The sequence below is a fragment of the Lissotriton vulgaris genome, chromosome 9 (assembly GCF_964263255.1).
Source record: "Lissotriton vulgaris chromosome 9, aLisVul1.2, whole genome shotgun sequence".
Taxonomy (NCBI): domain Eukaryota; kingdom Metazoa; phylum Chordata; class Amphibia; order Caudata; family Salamandridae; genus Lissotriton; species Lissotriton vulgaris.
In genome coordinates, this window is record NC_141697.1 from 599,532,306 (window position 1) to 599,556,910 (window position 24,605).

The following is a 24,605-nucleotide window of genomic DNA, read 5'->3' on the forward strand; positions in this document are numbered from 1 at the left end:
ATTAAACTAAGAGTATACATGAAAAGGTGTTACTTTGAATGTGCCACTTTGTTTGTTTAACAAAAGTAAAAAAGTATTAGGGTACAAACACATCCTTTGAACGTCATTGGTGAAGTGGCTTTACTAGCCCAATGCTCTTTATAATACTGATTGTAAACCTTTATGGCTTAGTTAAAATTACACCACTGAGATCAGATTTTGTGGCGATGGGTTAAGGCTGCTAAACATTTCCGTAAGAGACTAAAAGATGGAATAAGCTAACATTCACAGGATGCCTGTTAGTTTCCGTTGATGTCATCTGTTGTCATTGTGGACCCCACTGCGCGACTGGGCTGTTTCAGGCCATGACTACCTGCACCACAATCCTTTGCCCCTGAGAAACGGGTCTGCGCCGGGTAAAATGCTTAACTTCATTTCATAGACTCTGCTATGCATGACGCTTTGCTGGGCCTTTCAGGGCCAGGACTACTTTTACCACAATACTTTGCCCCTGAGAGACGGGGCTGTGCCAAACAGGGCACTTATCTTCAGTTCATGAACCCCGCTGAGTAGAATGCTTTGCTGGGCTCTTTGGGGCCAGGACTTCCTGCACCACAATCTTATGAACCTGAGAGGCAGGTCTGAGAGTGCTGGAGGCCTGTGCTTTCTCTAACCCAGGTGTCTAAGACAGCTAGGTTAGAGAAGTAAAAAATGTGAATGTCCATCTGGCCATCGCAAGACGGCTGGCTAAAGGCACATGTACACTGAAGGCTTTCAGCAGCAATTGCCCCGCCCGTCTTGACACTATGTTCAGGATGGGTTGCTGAAAAATATAATGGTAATCAATAAGTTTTACCATTTTGATTTTCAACTATTCTGGGGTATTTTTTAGCGGGCGACACTCCTCCGTACTCATGGAGAAGCCGCCCCTGCAGGACTAACAGTAACACCATCTTTGCCCCTGAGAGGCGGGACTGTGCGGAGCAGGGGACTTATGTTTAAATCTGGGACTCTGTTACACGGTATGCTTTTTTGGGATCTTTGGGGCCAGGACTACCAGTACCATAATCCTTTTCCCTTGAGAGGCGGGGCTGTGCCGAGCAGGGCGCTTATCTTCAATTCAATCAGCAGGAAGAGACTGAGCTGGGCAACTTTCCTTTCATTTTATATTTTCCTTCTTAGTGGATTGACTGTTGGCAAATGGAAAACTCTGAATATATTTGATTCTATTTTTAAGAGAACAACTATAGATTCTATCCTAGAGCTTGCTGTGTGTGTAATTTCCAAAGAAATTGCTATGACTAAGAGAAGGTTGTCGTTGGAAGGGGGTGACCCCTCTTTTGCTTGCAAGCGTAAACCAACTGTCCTGTGCTTCTGTCATTTGACTGTGCAAGAGCATGTCCAAAGGAGTCTGTGGTCAGCAGTTAAATAAGCCTCCCCGCTTAATAAGCCGCCGGTTAAAAGGACAAAAAAAGGGTGAAATTTTTTCGATGGGTGATGCGATTTCATGAATGATCTCTGTTATAGGACTGAATCAATATTTAAAGGAATTCTTCGGTTGAGCAAAATATAATCAATGTTGGCGTTTTTTACCATTTGTACTAATATTAGTCACTTTCCTATAGTTGTCCAGGGTGCTCCTCCAGTGGCTGGGAGCAGTGGCTCTGTTTTGTTTCTAGGTGCTCAGCAGACAGATAATGGCAACTCTAGCAGCCCTCCTAACCTGTTGCCTCCTGCGCCCAGCTGCCCCGTTGTTAAACCTACCTTTAGTTGCCCCAGTGTACACTCCTGTTAGCTTGGGGTGTATGGTTGACTTTTGTAATTCCACTCACCAGGCTCCTTGTGATTTCCTTCTGAAGCTAGATGTATTGAGCCTACCCCCCCCCCCCCCCCCCCCCCCCCCCACCCGCCTGTTTGTCCGTATGTAATAGTCCTGGTCAGTATTCCGAAACTAAAAGTAGTACAAGAAGAGACAAGTGAACAGTTGATATGTAAGGTGGTACACTGGCTGTGTAAGCTTATTTGATTCTGCATTGCACAAAACAACCAAATATTAATGACCAGAAGAGAGTACTGGGTTGGATCATCCCATAAGCTGCTAAATGGGGAATGAATTGTTGTTAATTTTAGAACTCCAAATGTAGCGCAAAGCTTGTTAGCTAGTGTAGGAAACTGGGTTTTTATTGCAGTAGATTTCCAACATTTTGCCTGGTATTTGATGCAACGTTGTCTGAAGTGCACTGGGTTCCTGCTAATCAGTTCCCCAGTGCTAGTGTTATTTTCCCACAATAAGGTAACTGGTCAATTGATGCCCAGTGGGCGAGGCCTTTAGCACATCTGTAAGTGCCTAGTATGTGGTGCCTCTGGTATCTAGAGCATAGGTACTAAAGAGGGTCCTTAAGAGCTGCAGCATATATAGTGCCACTCTAAATGACCCAGCACCAACCTCATGCAGACTGCCACTCCAGGTTACATGACAAGGTGCACTATAAAGTGAAAACACGACATAGCACACTACACCTCATGTAATATTTGTTAAGTCATCCCTACAGCAGTCCTTACAGCCCTTAGGCAGGGTGCATTATATGACATGTGAGGACATATCTGCATGGCCAGTTCAATTGCTGACAGTACAAGTGAACAGTAAAGCCATCTTAAGGTATGCGCTGGGTACTGGTCAAAATGAGTTTCTGAGCTCCATGATAGCTGCACTGAAACCTATTGTGTTTGGTATCAAACACCTCATAAACCCACACTGATTCCAGTGTTGAATTTATTAATACATGCACACAGAGGTTATCTTAGAAGTACCCACTGAAAGCCTACTGACCTCTAGTGTATTGGCTGACTGGCCCTGTCCAGCCTACCACCAAAGACGCATTTCTGACCCTCTGAGGGTGAGAGCTCCTGCTCTCTGAGGTCAGAAACAATGCCTGCTCTGGCAGGAGGTGTAGTCACCTCCCCCAAGCAGGATGACTGGTAATCTGCATACATAATCTGAATATCAAGGGAGAAGGCTTCAAAGGCCTCCACCACCTGTGATAGGCAAACCTGCGTTCGCCCAGACAGGGGAAATGCCACCCCCTCTAGGGCCCAGGTGGCCCCCGGGCAGGTGGTAAAATTAGCTAGTCAGGAGGTGTGTTCACCCTCAGGTTAGGACGACCCCTAAGGTGGGCTACCTGAAGTGAACACGACTACAAAAATTCCACCATCATGGCTTTTGGTGGAATTAGGTCTTCTGTGTTAGGGTTATGCCCACTTTCCAGCGGAAGTGCTCATCTGGAGGGTATAGTCACCCTAAAGGTAGGGCGCAGATTGGTTACTACCTGACACTCCCTATAACACCCCTAAATACAGTAAGTATAAAAAGAAGGAGTGGACAAAGAAGATTGCTGACTCGAGAACAGAAGACCAACGACTGACTTGGTGCCAACCCTGCCAGCCTGCCTGCTGCACACGACCCTCGTGGAGACACTGACTCATCCTTCCACTGTGCAGATTCCAAGAAACCTGGAGGGTTGTCTGTGCTTCGCAATCACCAGAGAACTCCCTTGTAGTAGAAGAGCTACTCTCCTGCAGCCGCAGGCACCCAAGAAGCATTGTCCGGTTCACTGTCCTGCCACTTACCTGGACTACCAATGCTGCAGCCGCCCAGGAAAAGGTCGCCGTGCTCCCACAGGTCAGATCCGTTCTCCCTTCAAGTATCGGGATGCCAGGAGTCGCACACTACCAATACCTGAGATACCAGCAACCAAGTATTGTTGTGTCCAGCCTGAACACCAAAGCTGTGCAAGACTGACCTCCGTGTCGAGGGACTTGAGGGACAATGAGACCCACACTGAGAGTGGCCTGGCTGTCCTGTTTGCCCCTCTTCTGCAAAACCAAGACAAAGATAGAGCCTTAGACTTCCGCCACCCGACAACTCAAAGTACCTCTGTACCGGCACCCCACAGCCCGAGTTCAAAGAATGTGATGGTACCAACAGGGTCCTGAGACCCTCAAAGGCTGAGCCCACCCTTGTGTTTGCCCAGAATGGACTCCCAATCGCCGCCTGCAGCCTCTTTGTGCAGGACCCTCAACAGCGAGTGTCTCCTGCAGCACGAACCCTACACTTAAAAGCACCACTGCACCCTAACATAATATACCATAGCATAGGGGAGACCTATTGGCTTTGCTAATGCTTGTTAAGTATTAATGTGGTAATTAGTATGTTGTGTATTACTTTTGATGAATCTGCTATCGCTCTTAACCAGAGTTCTTCCAGTGAAGCCTATGGACCAGTTGGGGTACCAATTGATGTTTTCAAATTCAGCGTTGACATTTGGGCCCCATTACTTGCTAATTAATGTATTTAACGACCTTAATACATCTGATCTGCCTCCCTCTTGGTCAAGTTTGGTAGTTGTCCCTGTTTATAAAATAGGGAGCCACTCTGAGCCCAAATGTTATAGACAAATCAGCTTAATTGATACAAAAGTTAAAATCTTAGGGAGTGTCATTTTTAACAGAATTTGGGAATGGACGAATGATTACATCATCTTGACTCCTTGACAGTATTGGTTTAGAGAAAGGCTAGTTACAATGGAACAGTACCTATATTTGCATTTGTTGATAGGCAACTATACCATAGCTAGTCGCAGTCCACTGTAACAGACCTTTATGGACTTGTTCTCAGTGTTTGACAAGGTCAACCGGGCCAAGTTATGGGTGCTCTTGCTGGAGATTGATTTAGATGCAACTCTTGCTCACTCTCTATCAACTCTACATCAGGGTCAGATTTGGACCAAATGAGGAACTCTCTGACCTGTTCACATTGCATCGTGGAGTCAGACAAGGGTGTGTTTTAGCTCCCCCTATTGTTTATTCTGTACATAAATAAAGGTAATAGTTGTTTGAAAGAAGCGACTCTAGTTGTCCCTTGTGGTAACTTTACCCTAATACCTGTGCTCCTATATGAAGATGACGCGGTTCTGCTAGCTCGAACTCATTGCGTTGCTTGGTCAAAACGTTTTCTGATTTTATGGCGGACTTTGATTTGTGTACACATTTCTTTAAGCCTCATACCATGGCTTGTGGTCCTAAACATCATCTATTATGCATCCTTTTCAACAATGGCAATAAACTTATCTGTGTGGCTAGTTTTCCATATCTCTGACTTGTGTTCGGTCAAGTCCAGTGGTTCCTGGGCTGGAAATATTTAATTTTGCTGTGCAAAGTTTTCTCAGGTAGTGGGTTTGATTTTAACATCTGTCAGGTAGGTTGGGGGTAAGCCTATCTCATCTCTTTTAGAGATTTATACAAAACAATTAATTTTAACTGTGGGTTATGGGTGTGTGATATGGGGTTATCCAGATTGTGGAGCACTCCAAACAAAGGAAATTAGATATTTTTGCAGCCGTCTACTATCTCTTCCACATGATATTTCACACTTCTGCTGTTATGAGAAGCTCTACCTACCTTCCCTTGAGTATAATATCCTGCTATGGTTAAAAAAAAAAATGATATAGTGTCCATAAGACTCATGAAACAGACACATGGCTCACCTAAAGCACTAGCCAACTCAAAGCTGTGCTAAGCCCCTGGGAGTTCTTTTTGTTCCTTTAATCTCTATGGTCTGATTAAATCCTATTGTGACTCTTAGGATTTTAACGAGCAAGCTTACTTGCTCTTTTTACATTTCAACTGTAACAATGGTTGCTTTTTTTATACACTTGTATGTTTTTACATTGTGAGTTTTTATTAACTGTACAATAAACCTTACTCTTACTCTGCTATGGTTATCGGTATGGAATAATTTCCAGGCCACTTTGAATCATTCAATAATCGGGGATTGTGTTAGTGTTAGCTGTGAGCATGGCGTGAGCATCCCATGGATACAATATGTTAAGCAGAAATTAACTGAGCTAGGTAGAACCTCCTCATTTCATAATCCACCTTCAATATGAAATATTCAAATTGATAGTTGAACACTTATTTATAGAACGTGTCGGATTTAGAGGGAAGATGTGGAATTGAGAAAGCCTCTCGTTTGAAAATATGCTGATCTTAAAGCAAATATTGGCATATGACTATATCTGTCTTTAATGTGGAGCAGTTTGGAGAGGGCCTTGTTAGTGACATTTAGAGCAAGTATCATACTTATTGTGCTTTCCATTGGGGCATTTCGGTACATTAGCTGGATTGAAGTGTGCATGTGGCGGCTTCTCTGCACAAACTCTCCTGCACTTGACACTTTTTTGTAAATTTTTCAGAGCGTTAGAATTAAGTTTGTATTGCCACTTTCAAAGATACATACATTTACACAATGTAGAGATGCCTTGCGCTTTTTACAAATGTTGCCTAATGAGGATGTATGTTTTAGAAAAGGATGTTTTATTAAATCAACTGTCTTTTATTGAAAATTAATTAATTTATGGATATCTGTATATTGTATAATATTTCTACATATGCTTGCTTTTATGATTGTCTCAGGCTTTCAAATAAAGATGAATTGAATATGTTTTAATGCATTCCCACACCTGGAGTTGTGGCCAAATGTTTGTTTTCAGTGTGCCACTTTCTCTGTATATTTTGTTGATCTACAAATCTGGCTTTTAAAAAAGCTGATATTAATCGTTTTTTGTAATGTTAAACTTAATGTATGTGTTTAAGTATGTCTATATTTCTGCATCATTTATTGAATAAGTCCTGTTACTTGTCTGCTTCTCAAAGGTTATATTATTCTCTGTTGTATCCTGCTCTGTGCTAAGGCTTTGCCGCCCCTCACTTGTAAATTCACATTGAAAAGTGTGTTGAAGCTATACATTGATTTAGATAGATACAAAAGGATATAGCTATGTTAACTCAATTGACACCCTCTGTTGGTCATTTAACTAAAACTATATTTGTAATAAACTTTTTTTACATTTTTACATTTTATAACAGGTTTTCCATTTCACAATTTTGAGGACAGTGGGCAGGTGGGGAAACTGCATTGTAAAGAGAGAGAAGAAAGTAGCATCTGCCTTAACTCTGGTAAGCTGTAAACATTTCAGTGTGACAAATTGCAAGGACTGTACAATCATAGTACAGCATTCTGAGAGCAGGTCGTTGTACATGTCTTTAAGCTTGGGGCTGTGAGAAAATCTTCTGAAAGGGTTCATAAATGTCCACAAGCGTTAGCTTAAACATGTTAATAGCCATCTAATCTGAATGATTTGTTTCTGTATCGTTAAGTATCCCAAGACACTCTGGGTCTTATTCTTTAAAACATGAATACAAATATTGATTATCAAGGGAGGAAGGGTCTGAAGAAGTTTGTGTGCGATGCATTGGCAGAAAAATTAGTAAAAAGAATAAGGGTGGGAAGCAGAGCAAAATAACTTGTGGAGGGGGATGAGAAATGTACACAATCGAATTACATGTCATAACTATACACATTCCTCACAGATCTAATAGTAAAAGCAAAGTAATTACAGTATTGTCAAGTGGTCCTTAATTAACTAAGTCCGCTTAACGACCTAACCAGGTAAAGTGTAGGAGTGGATGTCACTGAATTCCCAAATCAGAAATTCTGCTAATCCGCAATTCTCCTAATATCTGTGGTAACACATTGCGGCCCTACTGCATGGGAGTCTGTCCTGACCCAGTGCCAGCGGTAAGACATGTAGACATTCTATTAGATGATAAACTTATATTAAACAGCTAGATATCACCTGTGAAAAAGAAGTGAGTCTTTCAGCTGTGTACTCTTTGATGCTTGTTTTCCTTTCTATCTGAATCAGAAGCTGCCCATAATCAATGCATTGATACATTCTCACATTAATTAGTGCAATGCTGCTTTTCTTGGTACCAGAATATCATAACGTACTTATCGTCTAAAAGAAATTCCCTTTCCTTAACCTAGTTTACAAAAACATCGCTCCACTGGAGTTAATAGAAAATCTACTACCAATGGAGCAATATTTTTGGTATGAATATTTAAGACAGAATATTTTAGTGAGACAGTAGTTTTGCTCAGGAAATTCTTATATACAACTATTTTTTTTTTGCCCATCAAAGAAGAATGGTGATAGACTGTAGTTGAAACAAAATGCTGTATCCAAAGCCATCTTTGGCTTGAGTAAATGTTTTAGTCAAATTCAAGAATAGAATCTTGTATTGGTTTTCAGTAAAGAGGTTTGAATTTAAGATGCTGTGTTTAGTTCATAAAACCTTAAATACCGGTCTTTAAATTGTCTCAGCACTCATTTTTCTTGAAAGTCTGCGGTGTGGATCTGTTTAGGAAAGGGGCCCAAATGAAAGTAACACGATCATTTCTTATCAGTTTTTTTGCACCGGACATAATATTATGAATGTGTCTTAGTTGGTGCATTGGTTCTATAAAACTGTGATTGAGGCCTACTCTACTATGTTGCATATTGATCCACTATCTGGTCCCTGATTTTCAGTACTTTTCATGACGTGTAACAAATTAGGTCCTCCTTTATTATTTCATACCTATGGTTGGATTCAACCACCCTATCATGATTTTCTTATATCACAAATCTACATAATTTCCACTTTACAGAGAAGAAATATACAGGCTGTAAAACCATCAGCTATAAAGTAATTGAAGGATTACATATTTAAAACAAACGCCTGAAATTAGTAGCACCGTTTGCCCCAGACACCCGCTTGTGCTAATTCTTTTGTTACTGCATCAAAGTCTATTTTCCTTAACTATTCTGCTTTTGAGGGAGCTGTCATGGACAGCCAGTGCTTTGCATGGTCTCGTTTAGGTAGCAGCAGCTACAGACCAACTCATATTTTTTTGCAGTGTTCCCCCCCCATTCATCTATTATACCCAATATAATGCATTTGGGGTCCATATCTATAGCCTTCGCCCCCTACCTTGCCTGAGGAGCTAGCTATCACTTTCTAGTATTGGGCAATGACAGTGTAATCCCATACAACAGAAAAGTAAGTGGCTCTAAGATTATTACATCTGGTACAGTGGAGATTTGGTATTTTACCCATCTTCCATAAGTATTCTGGGCTGTAATAAAATCTATGAAAGTATTTAACTTGGATCAACCTAACCCCAGAGGATATGGTGAGGGTCCTTGCCGCCACTTTGGCCTCCTTCCATTCCTTGTCATCCATCTGGCCCACGTCTTCTTCTCATTTCCATTTTAAGGCAAGCATTAGGTCTGGGTAATTAATTAGTATAGAACGGTATAATCACAATATACCTGTATCACCCAGTTCCTCTATCATATGTTTGGCCTACAGTGGTTTTCAATCCAGGATCGCCTCCAGTTTATTGTGATAACACTCTTAAGGCGTGTCTCAGTTGTGATACTGGAAAAATTGAAATTTGCACAGTTGAAATTCCTCTGCCAGCTCGTTCTATGATTTTATATGGTCATTGGACCAGATGTTGCCCAAGTTGGAAATACTTATCAAAACCCATCTCAACCATATACCCTGCCATAGCAGAATGGAATCTGTTGAGATACCGTGCCACTTGATATGTTTGAGGGCGTCATGCCAGCAAAGGAATAGTATTCTAAAAAATAAAAAAAATTCGAGCAATGGAGGGAAAGGCAGACGGAATAGCCCTGTCATACAATAGCACCCACGGGTCATATTTACACAGCGTGTTTAGTTCCAGTCGGAAGGTCGAGGCTTGTCTATCTCCATGTAACTATCTATTGGGATGAGTTGTATGGCGCAGTAATTTAGTTTGATATCTGCCTAACCCAGACATGCATACATGCCCTGCCTACATTTAACAAAGCAGGTCCGCTGTGTTTTATTATCCCACAAGAATATTAGCCTCAAGACTGGAGGTTCCTGGAAAAGTGGAATGCAAAATAAAGGGATAATTCTGCAACACATACCAAAAGCAAGGAAGAGAAATCATTTTGAGTAAAGCCATTCTGCCAATCAACAAAAGTAGTAAGGTAGTCCACATCTTGATCTCCTGTTTAAATTGGCTAATCGGGGAACAATGTTCAATTCCCAGCCTCTCTGTTGCGTTTTCCATCCCCAAGTAGAGAAACTGGCCCCCTCCCTCTCACATGCCTACATCTCGAAGGCAGCGGGGGTAGGCCTCCCAAAAAATGTACATATGTAGTCTTGCTCCAGTTCACCTTAAATCCTAAAGCATCTCTATATATATTTAGGCTGTAAAAAATACATGGGATAGAGATGTTCAGTTGTTGCGCAAAAAAGAGTATTTCGTTGCTGTGAATGGACACCCTATCCTCTTGGCCATTGCTCAAATGGAAATCCCTTACCTGTGGGTCCACTTTTAGCTATTCTGCAAGGGGTTTCATAACCAGAGCAAACAACAAGCGTGAGAGCAGGCAACCCTGTCTGGTGCACCTCTCATTTTGGAAAGGATCTAAGAGTACACCATTTACTCAGACCTGAGCCCATTGGGCTGCACCCAAGATCTCTCTTCATATCTCCGAAATCTGGGGCCAAAATTCATTCAGCCCAAGACTTTAAACATAAAGTGCCAATGCCCTGTGTCAATGGCCTTCTGTAGGCGAGAACTATTTGTTAGTTAGTTAAATACATTTATTTAGATTCAGTCCAGGTATGGTATATAAAGTTATATAAAGAGTCATCCTAGTCTCAGTTATGGTGACTTAACAAAACAATAAGGCTTTAAAAAATGGGTCAAAATCACTGAAATGTGGGTTCATTCACAATGGAAAAATGTGTGTACTCGGAAATGTATTTTTTTCACAACAGGGTCAGAAGTTATCACACCCGTTTCAACAATTGGTATTAATGAAGAGGGAAAGTCCTACGCCATTGACATCAAGGACCACAGAAAAAGAGAAGGACTTGACACATATGCGGGTCAGTATACCACCAGAAGCTGCCTACATTCACACAACAATATTGCAGCAGTCTAAGGAGAGCCACGTGAAACAGTGATTCAGATCCTGTACAGTTAACCATTCAGAAGTCCATTTTTTGATTTAGTTTTCAAACTAACAGGCTTGGCTCTGTTTATTAAAGTTCTATTGTTATGGTTAGATTTGCCTTTAGAGCTAGATCTTGGGCCAGCTGTGTGGGAAGTTTAGTGAAGGTGAAATACGGTCTAGCGATTATTTAAGAAAATTCCAGACAAACGTAAGTTGTTGCAATAAATCATCGGTAGAACCAGAATTTTTTTTTTTTACTTCAGAGAAGTTTTATTAGTTTGTATGCATACATGAAAGAAAATACATAGAGACCAATCCATCCAAGGGGTGATACTGATAAGCTGAGTGAAAGGCATGTGTAGCTCATACACAATAAGAGTTTCATATCAGAGGGTAGGAGGTGTCAGTGTATTGGTGTGAGGGTAGGTTGGTTAGTGTTGGTGTGGTGAAAGGGTTGGGTTGGTTCCTGAGATAGGCCTGTACCGTATCTTATTGTAGGGCGATGGATGTGGAGTAAAAGAGAACAGAGAGGCAAAAGGAGAGAAGAGAAGGGGATAGTGAAAGAATACCAGAAGAAGGTTTTGATGAATTTGCACAAGTTATTTCCAGTGGTACAAGTCTGTAGCACCAAGACACGGATAGTAGGGGTACGAAAACGCCATTTTTAATACTATGGTTGACTTTGTTGCACTTTGTCAGAGATGTCACCATGCACCAGTAGAGCTGTGAAGAGTAATGTTCTGGATTCCTCTGTGTGGGGAGCTGATTTGCACAGCACTTGAGCATTTAGCTCTTGTGTCAAACATAGAGTTGATTCCAAAGAGTGAGGAAGCTCTGAATGCATAGCATTTAATCTCCTTTTTCTAATCTTAACAGGCTTGGACAAAGATAATGCTGTTGCAGTGCTTAAGAATTTCTTCTCCGCAAAAGCATGCTTTTGAGGGGTAGGAAAGAATCTGTCTGAATCGAGGTCCTTGTTTCTGGACAAACTAGATTACGCCAACATCTTATACTTGGGTTTGTCAGCATTTTTAATCCAACAGCTCCAAATAATCCAAAATTCTGCTGCACATCTCATTTTGAAAATTCCCCCACGCTCGCCAGTGTCTCATCATCTTCGGCATCTTCACTGGCTCCTTGCCATCAAGAGGATCCAATTTAAGGCAATCACCTTCTACTTTAGAGCCTTCACTCACAAAGGTCCTCTCTACCTGAGGAGAAGATTCAAACCCTATACTCGATCGAGAGCTCTGAGATCAAATAATCTCAAACTGCTCCAAGTTCCCTGTATACACAAAGTTATAAGTAGGGGGCGTTCCTCACTTACCTGACCTCTAAATTGTAGAATGCACTGCCGCTTAGTTTGTATTGCAGACCAGTCCGTCGGAATCTGTTTTTCGACAGTCTCAAAACTCTTCTGTTTGACACTTGTCTCATGGGTGTGTAGTCCGCCAGCTTTTCCCTCTTTATTTATGAGCTAACCGCTAATGCAGGACGCCTCTCCGGAGGCAGCTGTGCGCTCTATATATGCCTTGAATTGTATTTTATCCATCCATGCTGCTAGCTTTTTGGGAGGTAGGAATGTCAGACGTGTACATTTATTAAATTATTTATTCTGTGTGCAGGATATTCAGATATCCAGCCATCCCAGCACCACACTTCATGGGAATAGGGATAACACATGACCAAAAGCAGTTGCTGTAGATAGAATTTGGTCTCCCAATTGTAGCTAATAGATTTACTCTGTCATACAAAAAGGTTGTGCTGTCTGTCAAAGTTGCTGCGACCTTCTTGCCCCGCAACACGTGTTCTTGAGATGAAGGAAATTGCCAGCTGTGGTAGGCATAAGAAGAGCTTATGTTCACCTTCTCCAGGCAGCACAGAGGAGCCAAAGCTTCCAGGCAGAAGTTGCGTATGGTGGCCTCTTACCAAATGACTGCCCGTGATCCACATATTTTATGCACACCTTGAGGCGGAGGAACCCTTGGAAGCCGCCAGGCAGGTGTGGGATGGTTAGCTGATAGCCAGTTATTCTCGAGGCCATTGGGGAATTCCCAGCATTGTTCTTACTAGGATCTTAAAGATTCTGAGAGGTTCTCTTCAGGGCCCACCCCCAAGATTAGCTGAGACATGGCTTAGGAGACAAGAGGGTTCCCCCCCAGCTCCACTGGTGGTGCCCACTAGTATACCTCCTCATGCTACCCACCGGGAGATCATGGTCAGAAATGTGTGATGAGTTCAGCGACCAGATTTCACCGTGATGGATTTTTTGTGGTTCACAGGCAGTGGTGAAGTCAGTGAATCAACCAGTGGGAACTAGCAGCCTGTGCCCAAGTTACTTTTATACAATCTGTTTATTTAAGTAGGGGTGGTATAACTCCCAGGAAAATACAACCGAAACCTGACCCATTTGAACCAGAGGCCTCCCTTTTTATTTATGTTTTCTTCCTGCTGTCTTTGTTTAAATACTTCGGATTTGTAGGGCGATGGATGTGGAGTAAAAGAGAATTTGAAATTCGTGAGGGTCATCCTGTCATTCATATCAAAATAGCAGCCTCCAGTTAACATTCAACTCCTGCTATGTGATTAAAGGTTAGCAACTTTGAAACACTCAGACTCGGTGTATTTACCCAACAGTAATTTTCTGATAATGATCTGCTGGGGAGACTTGTGACAGCGTCTGGAGTCTGACTAGTCCAAATGTACGACCCTTTTTTGCGCTTGCAAACGGGAGATTGGCCCGTTTCCGACTGCAAAAAAGGATCATGGCATGTACAAACGCTATTTTGCGAGTCACTGGCTCGCAAAATATTGTTTGCAACTCTCGCTATTAGGAAGGGGCGTCCCTTCCTAATAGCGAGACTCAATGCCATTTACTATTGTTTTGCGGCAGCAAATGGGGCTGCAAACCACTCGCAAACGGAAGGGGTCCCCACGGAACCCCTTCCCCATTGTGAATGGGGACGTAAATACGGGGGGACCACTGCCTGCCCTTATCAAATGATACTGAAAAGTTTTGTTTTTCTTTTTCAAATGCATCCCATTTTCCCTTGAGGAAAATGGGCTGCATGTTTTTTTTAAAACTGCTTTATTTAAAAAGCAGTCCCAGACATGGTGTTCTGCTGACCCCAGCAGGCCACCATTCCTGTGAGTGCTAGCCATTCCCAATGGGGTTGCAAATTGTGCATGCCTCATGAATATAAATGAGGCATGCAATTTGCGACCCCCTTGGAAATCGCTAATAGTGTCTGAGACACTGTTGTACATTCACTTTTGTGAGTCGCAATTTGACGCAATTTGCGACTCACAATGAGGGCTTTACTTTTGTACAGTGCATTTGTGGTGGTCCTGAAAGTATTCTGTAGTTATTTGTAGTGCTGAAACATGTTGACCTTTGCAGCTGATGTCATTATATAGTTTGAACATGTCGGGGATTGAGAAAAGAGCTGTATACATGACACTTATCTTTCGTGAGGGACATGACAGTTCAGGTTAAGTGTAAGGTGGCAACACAAATACAGTTTCTATACTTGGCTACATTGGTTTAAGGAGGAAGTACTCGGTTTCCCCACTCCTTATGTTGGGCCTTTATGTGGTGATCCATGTTGAAAAGGGGTGCCTGTGATGACACTTTGGTGACCCCTGCCTAGGATTGTGGATAGTATTTGCAGCCAAGTGCCTGTGAAGTACATTTACCTTTGCTCCTTTTGTCTTTTGTTATGTTTCATGTGGATGAATGTTGAATTACTCACACTTGACTTGACACAGTTGAGTCAAAACTGATGAAAGAGGGATAAGTCAACATAAATTGCTTTAACTAAAATATGTATGAAAGTAAAATTATAAATAGTTGTTTGACCTATACGAATAAGTGAAAAGCAAAATATTCACAAGCATTGGAAATGCAATAGGTCTCGCATTAGGAAAGTTTGACCTATTGGGATTGTAAATGACACTTTTTGTATTTATGTGTTGGTTTTGAAAGTAGCAAAATTAATAGCTTTGTCAGTTACAATGTCAATAGTTTTAACTTTTGCAAATGTGACACCTATAGCATTTGTAATGCAATGTGTGTTGTATTTACGTGACTTAGATGTCTTGATATTACAAATAACAATGGCTTTTAATTTTGTAAATAATTAATACTTAAATGAAAGTTATTGTAATTTATAATGGCAATAGCTTAAACGTTTGTAAATAACTTTTGTGAAGATTATGTTCAGTGTATTTTATTGTGACGAAAATCCAAGAACATTGCATTTGCACCTACACACACAGAGCCACACACATATAGATGTGGTGGTGGTGGATCTGGGGGATATGGTGGTGGTGGATGTGGTGGTGGTGGTAATGGTGGATGTGGTGGTGATGGTGGTGGATGTGGGGTGGATGTGGTGGCGGATGTGGTGGTGGTGGTGGATGGGGTGGAGGTGGTGGATGGGGTGGTGATCTGGTGGTGGTGGATGTGGTGGTTGTGGATGTGGGGAAAGTGGTGGTGGATGTGGTGGTGGAAGTGATGGTGGTGGGTGTGGTGGATGTGGTGGTGGTGGATGAGTTGGCGGATGAGGTGGTGGATGTGCTGGTGGATGTGGTGGTGGTGGTGGATGTGGTGGTGGTGGAAGTGGTGGTGGATGTGGTAGTGGATTTCATGGTGGATGTGGAGGTGATGGTGGATGTGGTGGTTGATGTGGTGGTGGATGTGGTGGTGGATGTGGTGGTGGATGTGGTGGTGGTGGTGGATGTGATGGTGGATGTGGTGGTGATGGTGGATGTGGTGGTGGTGGAAGTGATGGTGGTGGGTGTGGTGGATGTAGTGGTGGTGGATGCGGTGGTGGATGAGGTGGTGGTGGATGTGGTGGTGGATGTGGTGGTGGATGTGGTGGTGGATGTGGTGGATGTGGTGGTGGTGGATGTGATGGTGGATGTGATGGTGGATGTGGTGGTGATGGTGGATGTGGTGGTGATGGTGGATGTGGTGGTGGATGTGGTGGTGGTGGTGGATGCGGTGGTGGTGGTTGTAGTGGATGTGGTGGTGGATGTAGTGGTGGTGGGTGTGGTGGTGGTGGTGCATGCGGTGGTGGTAGATGCGGTGGTGGTGGATGTGGTGGATGTGGTGGTGGATGTGGCGGTGGATGTCATGGTGGATGTGGATGTGGAGGTGATGGTGGATGTGGGGGTGGTGGATGTGATGGTGGATGTGGTGATGGTGGATGTTGTGGTGATGTGCTGGATGTGGTGGTGGTGGATGTGGTGGTTGTGGATGTGGTGAAAGTGGTGGTGGATGTGGTGGTGGAAGTGATGGTGGTGGGTGTGGTGGATGTGGTGGTGGTGGATGAGGTGGTGGATGTGGTGGTGGATGTGGTGGTGGTGGATGCGGTGGTGGATGTGGTGGTGGTGGTGGTGGATGTGGTGGTGGTGGATGTGGTGGTGGATGTGGTGGTAGTGGATGTGGTGGTGGTGGTGGATGTGGTGGTGGTGGATGCGGTGGAAGTGGTGGATGTGGTGGTGGATGTGGTGGTGGATGCGGTGGATGTGGTGGTGGTGGATGTGGTGGTGATGGTGGATGTGGTGGTGGATGCGGTGGTGGTGGTGGATGCGGTGGTGGTGGTTGTAGTGGATGTGGTGGTGGATGTAGTGGTGGTGGGTGTGGTGGTGGTGGGTGTGGTGGTGGTGGTGCATGCGGTGGTGGTAGATGCGGTGGTGGTGGATGTGGCGGTGGATGTCATTGTGGATGTGGATGTGATGGTGGATGTGGTGGTGGTGGGGGTGGTGGATGTGATGGTGGATGTGGTGGTGATGGTGGATGTGGTGGTGATGTGGTGGATGTGGTGGTGGTGGATGTGGTGGTTGTGGATGTGGTGAAAGTGGTGGTGGATGTGGTGGTGGAAGTGATGGTGGTGGGTGTGGTGGATGTGGTGGTGGATGCGGTGGTGGATGAGGTGGTGGATGTGGTGGTGGTGGATGCGGTGGTGGATGTGGTGGTGGTGGATGCGGTGGTGGATGTGGTGGATGTGGTGGTGGATGCGGTGGTGGTGGTGGATGTGGCGGTGGTGGATGTGGTGGTGGTGGATGTGGCGGTGGTGGATGTGGCGGTGGTTGATGTGGTGGTGGATGCGGTGGTGGATGTGGCGGTGGATGTCAAGGTGGATGTGGATGTGATGGTGGATGTGGTGGATGCGGTGGCGAAGTGGTGGTGGATGTGGTGGTGGTGGATGTGGTGGTGGTGGATGTGGTGGTGGATGTGATGGTGGATGTGATGGTGGATGTGGTGGTGATGGTGGATGTGGTGGATGCGGTGGATGTGTTGGTGGTGGATGCGGTGGATGTGGTGGTGGATGCGGTGGATGTGGTGGATGTGGTGGTGGTGGATGTGGATGTGGTGGTGGTGGATGCGGTGCTGGATGCGGTGGTGGATGAGGTGGTGGATGTGGTGGTGGTGGATGCGTTGGTGGTGGATGCGGTGGAAGTGGTGGATGTGGTGGTGGATGTGGTGGTGGTGGTGGATGCGGTGGATGTGGTGGTGGTGGTGGATGTGGTGGTGGTGGTGGATGTGGTGGTGGTGGATGTGGTGGTGGTGGATGTGGTGGTGGATGTGGTGCTGGTGGTGGATGTGGTGGTGAATGTGGTGGTGGTGGATGCGGTTGAAGTGGTGGTGGATGTGGTGGTGGTGGATGTGGTGGTGGTGTATGTGGTGGTGGATGTGGTGGTGGTGGTGGTGGATGTGGTGGTGGATTTCATGGTGGTGGTGGATGTGATGGTGGATGTGGTGGTGATGGTGGATGCGGTGGTGGTGGAAGTGATGGTGGTGGGTGTGGTGGATGTAGTGATGGTGGATGCGGTGGTGGATGAGGTGGTGGTGGATGTGGTGGTGGATGTGGTGGTGGTGGATGCGGTGGTGGAGATGGTGGTGGTGGTGGTGGATGCGGTGGAAGTGGTGGATGTGGTGGTGGATGTGGTGGTGGTGGTGGATGCGGTGGATGTGGTGGTGGTGGTGGATGTGGTGGTGGATGTGGTGCTGGTGGTGGATGTGGTGGTGGTGGATGCGGTTGAAGTGGTGGTGGATGTGGTGGTGGTGGATGTGGTGGTGGATGTGGTGGTGGTGGTGGATGTGGTGGTGGATGTGGTGGTGGATGTGGTGGTGGATTTCATGGTGGATGTGGATGTGGTGGTGGATGTGGTGGTGGATGTGGTGGTGGTGGTGGATGTGATGGTGGATGTGGTGGTGATGGTGGATGCGGTGGTGGTGGAAGTGATGGTGGTGGGTGTGGTGGATGTAGTGGTGGTGGATGCGGTGGTGGATGATGTGGTGGTGGATGTGGTGGTGGTGGATGCGGTGGTGGAGATGGTGGTGGTGGATGTGGTGGTTGTGGATGCGGTGGATGTGTTGGTGGTGGATGCGGTGGATGTGGTGGTGGATGCGGTGGATGCGGTTGTGGTGGATGGGGTGGTGGTTGTAGTTGATGTGGTGGTGGATGTGGTGGTGGTGGATGCGGTGGTGGATGCGGTGGTGGATGCGGTGGTGGATGAGGTGGTGGATGTGGTGGTGGTGGATGCGGTGGTGGTGGATGCGGTGGAAGTGGTGGATGTGGTGGTGGATGTGGTGGTGGTGGTGGATGCGGTGGATGTGGTGGTGGTGGTGGATGTGGTGGTGGTGGATGTGGTGGTGGATGTGGTGCTGGTGGTGGATGTGGTGGTGAATGTGGTGGTGGTGGATGCGGTTGAAGTGGTGGTGGATGTGGTGGTGGTGGATGTGGTAGTGGTGGATGTGGTGGTGGTGGTGTATGTGGTGGTGGATGTGGTGGTGGTGGTGGATGTGGTGGTGGATGTGGTGGTGGATTTCATGGTGGTGGTGGATGTGATGGTGGATGTGATGGTGGATGTGGTGGTGATGGTGGATGCGGTGGTGGTGGAAGTGATGGTGGTGGGTGTGGTGGATGTAGTGATGGTGGATGCGGTGGTGGATGAGGTGGTGGTGGATGTGGTGGTGGTGGATGTGGTGGTGGAGATGGTGGTGGTGGTGGTGGATGCGGTGGAAGTGGTGGATGTGGTGGTGGATGTGGTGGTGGTGGTGGATGTGGTGGTGGTGGTGGATGTGGTGGTGGTGGATGTGGTGCTGGTGGTGGATGTGGTGGTGGTGGATGCGGTTGAAGTGGTGGTGGATGTGGTGGTGGTGGATGTGGTGGTGGATGTGGTGGTGGTGGTGGATGTGGTGGTGGATGTGGTGGTGGATGTGGTGGTGGATTTCATGGTGGATGTGGATGTGGTGGTGGATGTGGTGGTGGATGTGGTGGTGGTGGTGGATGTGATGGTGGATGTGGTGGTGATGGTGGATGCGGTGGTGGTGGAAGTGATGGTGGTGGGTGTGGTGGATGTAGTGGTGGTGGATGCGGTGGTGGATGAGGTGGTGGTGGATGTGGTGGTGGTGGATGCGGTGGTGGAGATGGTGGTGGTGGTGGTGGATGTGGTGGTGGTGGATGCGGTGGAAGTGGTGGATGTGGTGGTGGATGTGGTGGTGGATGTGGTGGATGTGGTGGTGGTGGTGGATGTGATGGTGGATGTGGTGGTAAATGTGGTGGTGGATGCGGTGGTGGTGGTGGTTGTAGTGGATGTGGTGGTGGATGTAGTGGTGGTGGGTTTGGTGGTGGTGGTGCATGCGGTGGTGGTAGATGCGGTGGTGGTGGATGTGGTGGTGGATGTGGCGGTGGATGTCATGGTGGATGGGGAGGTGATGGTGGATGTGGTGGTGGTGGGGGTGGTGGATGTGATGGTGGATGTGGTGGTGATGGTGGATGTGGTGGTGATGTGGTGGATGTGGTGGTGGTGGATGTGGTGGTGGTGGATGTGGTGGTGGTGGATGTGGTGGTGGTGGATGTGGTGGTTGTGGATGTGGTGAAAGTGGTGGTGGATGTGGTGGTGGAAGTGATGGTGGTGGGGGTGGTGGAAGTGATGGTGGTGGGTGTGGTGGATGTGGTGGTGGTGGATGCGGTGGTGGATGAGGTGGTGGATGAGGTGGATGTGGTGGTGGTGGATGTGATGGTGGATGTGATGTTGGATGTGGTGGTGATGGTGGATGTGGTGGTGGATGTGGTGGTGATGGTGGATGTGGTGGTGGATGCGGTGGTGGGTGCGGTGGTGGTGGTGGATGCGGTGGTGGTGGTTGTAGTGGATGTGGTGGTGGATGTAGTGGTGGTGGGTGTGGTGGTGGTGGTGCATGCGGTGGTGGTAGATGCGGTGGTGGTGGATGTGGTGGATGTGGTGGTGGATGTGGCGGTGGATGTGGAGGTGATGGTGGATGTGATGGTGGATGTGGGGGTGGTGGATGTGATGGTGGATGTGGTGGTGATGGTGGATGTTGTGGTGATGTGCTGGATGTGGTGGTGGTGGATGTGGTGGTTGTGGATGTGGTGAAAGTGGTGGTGGATGTGGTGGTGGAAGTGATGGTGGTGGGTGTGGTGGATGTGGTGGTGGTGGATGAGGTGGTGGATGTGGTGGTGGATGTGGTGGTGGTGGATGCGGTGGTGGATGTGGTGGTGGTGGTGGTGGATGTGGTGGTGGTGGTGGTGGATGTGGTGGTGGTGGATGTGGTGGTGGATGTGGTGGTGGTGGATGCGGTGGTGGATGTGGTGGTGGTGGTGGATGTGGTGGTGGTGGATGCGGTGGAAGTGGTGGATGTGGTGGTGGATGCGGTGGATGTGGTGGTGGTGGTGGATGTGATGGTGGATGTGGTGGTGGATGCGGTGGATGCGGTTGTGGTGGATGGGGTGGTGGTTGTAGTTGATGTGGTGGTGGATGTGGTGGTGGTGGATGCGGTGGTGGATGCGGTGGTGGATGAGGTGGTGGATGTGGTGGTGGATGTGGTGGTGGTGGATGCAGTGGTGGTGGATGCGGTGGAAGTGGTGGATGTGGTGGTGGATGTGGTGGTGGTGGTGGATGCGGTGGATGTGGTGGTGGATGTGGTGGTGGATGTGGTGCTGGTGGTGGATGTGGTGGTGAATGTGGTGGTGGTGGATGCGGTTGAAGTGGTGGTGGATGTGGTGGTGGTGGATGTGGTAGTGGTGGATGTGGTGGTGGTGGTGTATGTGGTGGTGGATGTGGTGGTGGTGGTGGATGTGGTGGTGGATGTGGTGGTGGATTTCATGGTGGTGGTGGATGTGATGGTGGATGTGATGGTGGATGTGGTGGTGATGGTGGATGCGGTGGTGGTGGAAGTGATGGTGGTGGGTGTGGTGGATGTAGTGATGGTGGATGCGGTGGTGGATGAGGTGGTGGTGGATGTGGTGGTGGATGTGGTGGTGGTGGATGCGGTGGTGGAGATGGTGGTGGTGGTGGTGGATGCGGTGGAAGTGGTGGATGTGGTGGTGGATGTGGTGGTGGTGGTGGATGCGGTGGATGTGGTGGTGGTGGTGGATGTGGTGGTGGTGGTGGATGTGGTGGTGGTGGATGTGGTGCTGGTGGTGGATGTGGTGGTGGTGGATGCGGTTGAAGTGGTGGTGGGTGTGGTGGTGGTGGATGTGGTGGTGGATGTGGTGGTGGTGGTGGATGTGGTGGTGGATGTGGTGGTGGATGTGGTGGTGGATTTCATGGTGGATGTGGTGGTGGATGTGGTGGTGGATGTGGTGGTGGTGGTGGATGTGATGGTGGATGTGGTGGTGATGGTGGATGCGGTGGTGGTGGAAGTGATGGTGGTGGGTGTGGTGGATGTAGTGGTGGTGGATGCGGTGGTGGATGAGGTGGTGGTGGATGTGGTGGTGGATGTGGTGGTGGTGGATGCGGTGGTGGAGATGGTGGTGGTGGTGGTGGATGTGGTGGTGGTGGATGCGGTGGAAGTGGTGGATGTGGTGGTGGATGTGGTGGTGGATGTGGTGGTGGTGGTGGATGTGATGGTGGATGTGGTGGTAAATGTGGTGGTGGATGCGGTGGTGGTGGTGGTTGTAGTGGATGTGGTGGTGGATGTAGTGGTGGTGGGTTTGGTGGTGGTGGTGCATGCGGTGGTGGTAGATGCGGTGGTGGTGGATGTGGTGGTGGATGTGGCGGTGGATGTCATGGTGGATGGGGAGGTGATGGTGGATGTGGTGGTGGTGGGGGTGGTGAATGTGATGGTGGATGTGGTGGTGATGGTGGATGTGGTGGTGATGTGGTGGTGGTGGATGTGGTGGTGGTGGATGTGGTGGTTGTGGATGTGGTGAAAGTGGTGGTGGATGTGGTGGTGGAAGTGATGGTGGTGGGGGTGGTGGAAGTGATGGTGGTGGGTGTGGTGGATGTGGTGGTGGTGGATGCGGTGGTGGATGAGGTGGTGGATGAGGTGGATGTGGTGGTGGTGGATGTGATGGTGGATGTGATGTTGGATGTGGTGGTGATGGTGGATGTGGTGGTGGATGTGGTGGTGATGGTGGATGTGGTGGTGGATGCGGTGGTGGGTGCGGTGGTGGTGGTGGATGCGGTGGTGGTGGTTGTAGTGGATGTGGTGGTGGATGTAGTGGTGGTGGGTGTGGTGGTGGTGGTGCATGCGGTGGTGGTAGATGCGGTGGTGGTGGATGTGGTGGATGTGGTGGTGGATGTGGCGGTGGATGTCATGGTGGATGTGGAGGTGATGGTGGATGTGATGGTGGATGTGGGGGTGGTGGATGTGATGGTGGATGTGGTGGTGATGGTGGATGTTGTGGTGATGTGCTGGATGTGGTGGTGGTGGATGTGGTGGTTGTGGATGTGGTGAAAGTGGTGGTGGATGTGGTGGTGGAAGTGATGGTGGTGGGTGTGGTGGATGTGGTGGTGGTGGATGAGGTGGTGGATGTGGTGGTGGATGTGGTGGTGGATGTGGTGGTGGTGGATGCGGTGGTGGATGTGGTGGTGGTGGTGGTGGATGTGGTGGTGGTGGATGTGGTGGTGGATGTGGTGGTGGATGTGGTGGTGGTGGATGCGGTGGTGGTGGTGGTGGATGTGGTGGTGGTGGATGCGGTGGAAGTGGTGGATGTGGTGGTGGATGCGGTGGATGTGGTGGTGGTGGTGGATGTGATGGTGGATGTGGTGGTGATGGTGGATGTGGTGGTGGATGCGGTGGTGGATGCGGTGGTGGTGGTGGATGCGGTGGTGGTGGTTGTGGTGGTGGTTGTAGTGGATGTGGTGGTGGATGTAGTGGTGGTGGGTGTGGTGGTGGTGCATGCGGTGATGTTAGATGCGGTGGTGGTGGATGTGGCGGTGGATGTCATTGTGGATGTGGAGGTGATGGTGGCTGTGATGGTGGATGTGGGGGTGGTGGGGGTGGTGGATGTGATGGTGGATGTGGTGGTGATGGTGGATGTGGTGGTGATGTGGTGGTGGATGTGGTGGTTGTGGATGTGGTGAAAGTGGTGGTGGATGTGGTGGTGGAAGTGATGGTGGTGGGTGTGGTGGATGTGGTGGTGGTGGATGCGGTGGTGGATGCGGTGGTGGATGAGGTGGTGGATGTGGTGGTGGATGTGGTGGTGGTGGATGCGGTGGTGGATGTGGTGGTGGTGGATGCGGTGGTGGATGTGGTGGATGTAGTGGTGGATGTGGTGGTGGATGCGGTGGTGGTGGTGGATGTGGTGGTGGATGTGGCGGTGGTGGATGTGGTGGTGGTGGATGTGGCGGTGGTGGATGTGGCGGTGGTGGATGTGGTGGTGGATGCGGTGGTGGATGTGGCGGTGGATGTCATGGTGGATGTGGATGTGATAGTGGATGTGGTGGATGCGGTGGTGAAGTGGTGGTGAAGTGGTGGTGGATGTGGTGGTGGTGGATGTGGTGGTGGATGTGGTGGTGGATGTGATGGTGGATGTGGTGGTGATGGTGGATGTGGTGGTGGATGCGGTGGATGTGTTGGTGCTGGATGCGGTGGATGTGGTGGTGGATGCGGTGGATGTGGATGGGGTGGTGGTGGATGTGGTGGTGGTGGATGCGGTGGTGGATGCGGTGGTGGATGTGGTGGTGGTGGATGCGGTGGTGGTGGATGCGGTGGAAGTGGTGGATGTGGTGGTGGATGTGGTGGTGGTGGTGGATGCGGTGGATGTGGTGGTGGTGGTGGATGTGGTGGTGGTGAATGTGGTGGTGGTGGATGTGGTGGTGGTGGATGTGGTGCTGGTGGTGGATGTGGTGGTGGTGGATGCGGTTGAAGTGGTGGTGGATGTGGTGGTGGTGGATGTGGTGGTGGATGTGGTGGTGGTGGTGGATGTGGTGGTGGATTTCATGGTGGATGTGGATGTGGTGGTGGATGTGGTGGTGGATGTGGTGGTGGATGTGGTGGTGGTGGTGGATGTGATGGTGGATGTGGTGGTGATGGTGGATGCGGTGGTGGTGGAAGTGATGGTGGTGGGTGTGGTGGATGTAGTGGTGGTGGATGCGGTGGTGGATGAGGTGGTGGTGGATGTGGTGGATGCGGTGGTGGTGGTGGTGGTGGTGGATGCGGTGGAAGTGGTGGATGTGGTGGTGGATGCGGTGGATGTGGTGGTGGTGGTGGATGTGATGGTGGATGTGGTGGTGGATGTGGTGGTGGATGCGGTGGTGGATGCGGTGGTGGTGGTGGATGCGGTGGTGGTGGTGGTTGTAGTGGTGGTTGGTTTGGTGGTGGTGGTGCATGCGGTGGTTGTAGATGCGGTGGTGGTGGATGTGGTGGTGGATGTGGCGGTGGATGTCATGGTGGATGTGGAGGTGATGGTGGATGTGGTGGTGATGGTGGATGTGGTGGTGATGGTGGATGTGGTGGTGATG

The 24,605-nt window shown here is 48.3% G+C and overlaps 1 protein-coding gene across 1 annotated transcript in view; it reads left to right on the top strand.

The window, feature by feature from the left end:
* The window catches only part of LOC147691934 (uncharacterized), a 407,861-nt gene that overhangs the window by 52,510 nt on the left and 330,746 nt on the right, over positions 1-24,605 (top strand). Inside the window, exons 7-8 of the mRNA XM_086939486.1 lie at positions 6,904-6,993; positions 10,705-10,815. Coding sequence (XP_086795612.1) covers positions 6,904-6,993; positions 10,705-10,815 — 201 coding nt within the window. The remainder of the gene's footprint in view (positions 1-6,903; positions 6,994-10,704; positions 10,816-24,605) is intronic.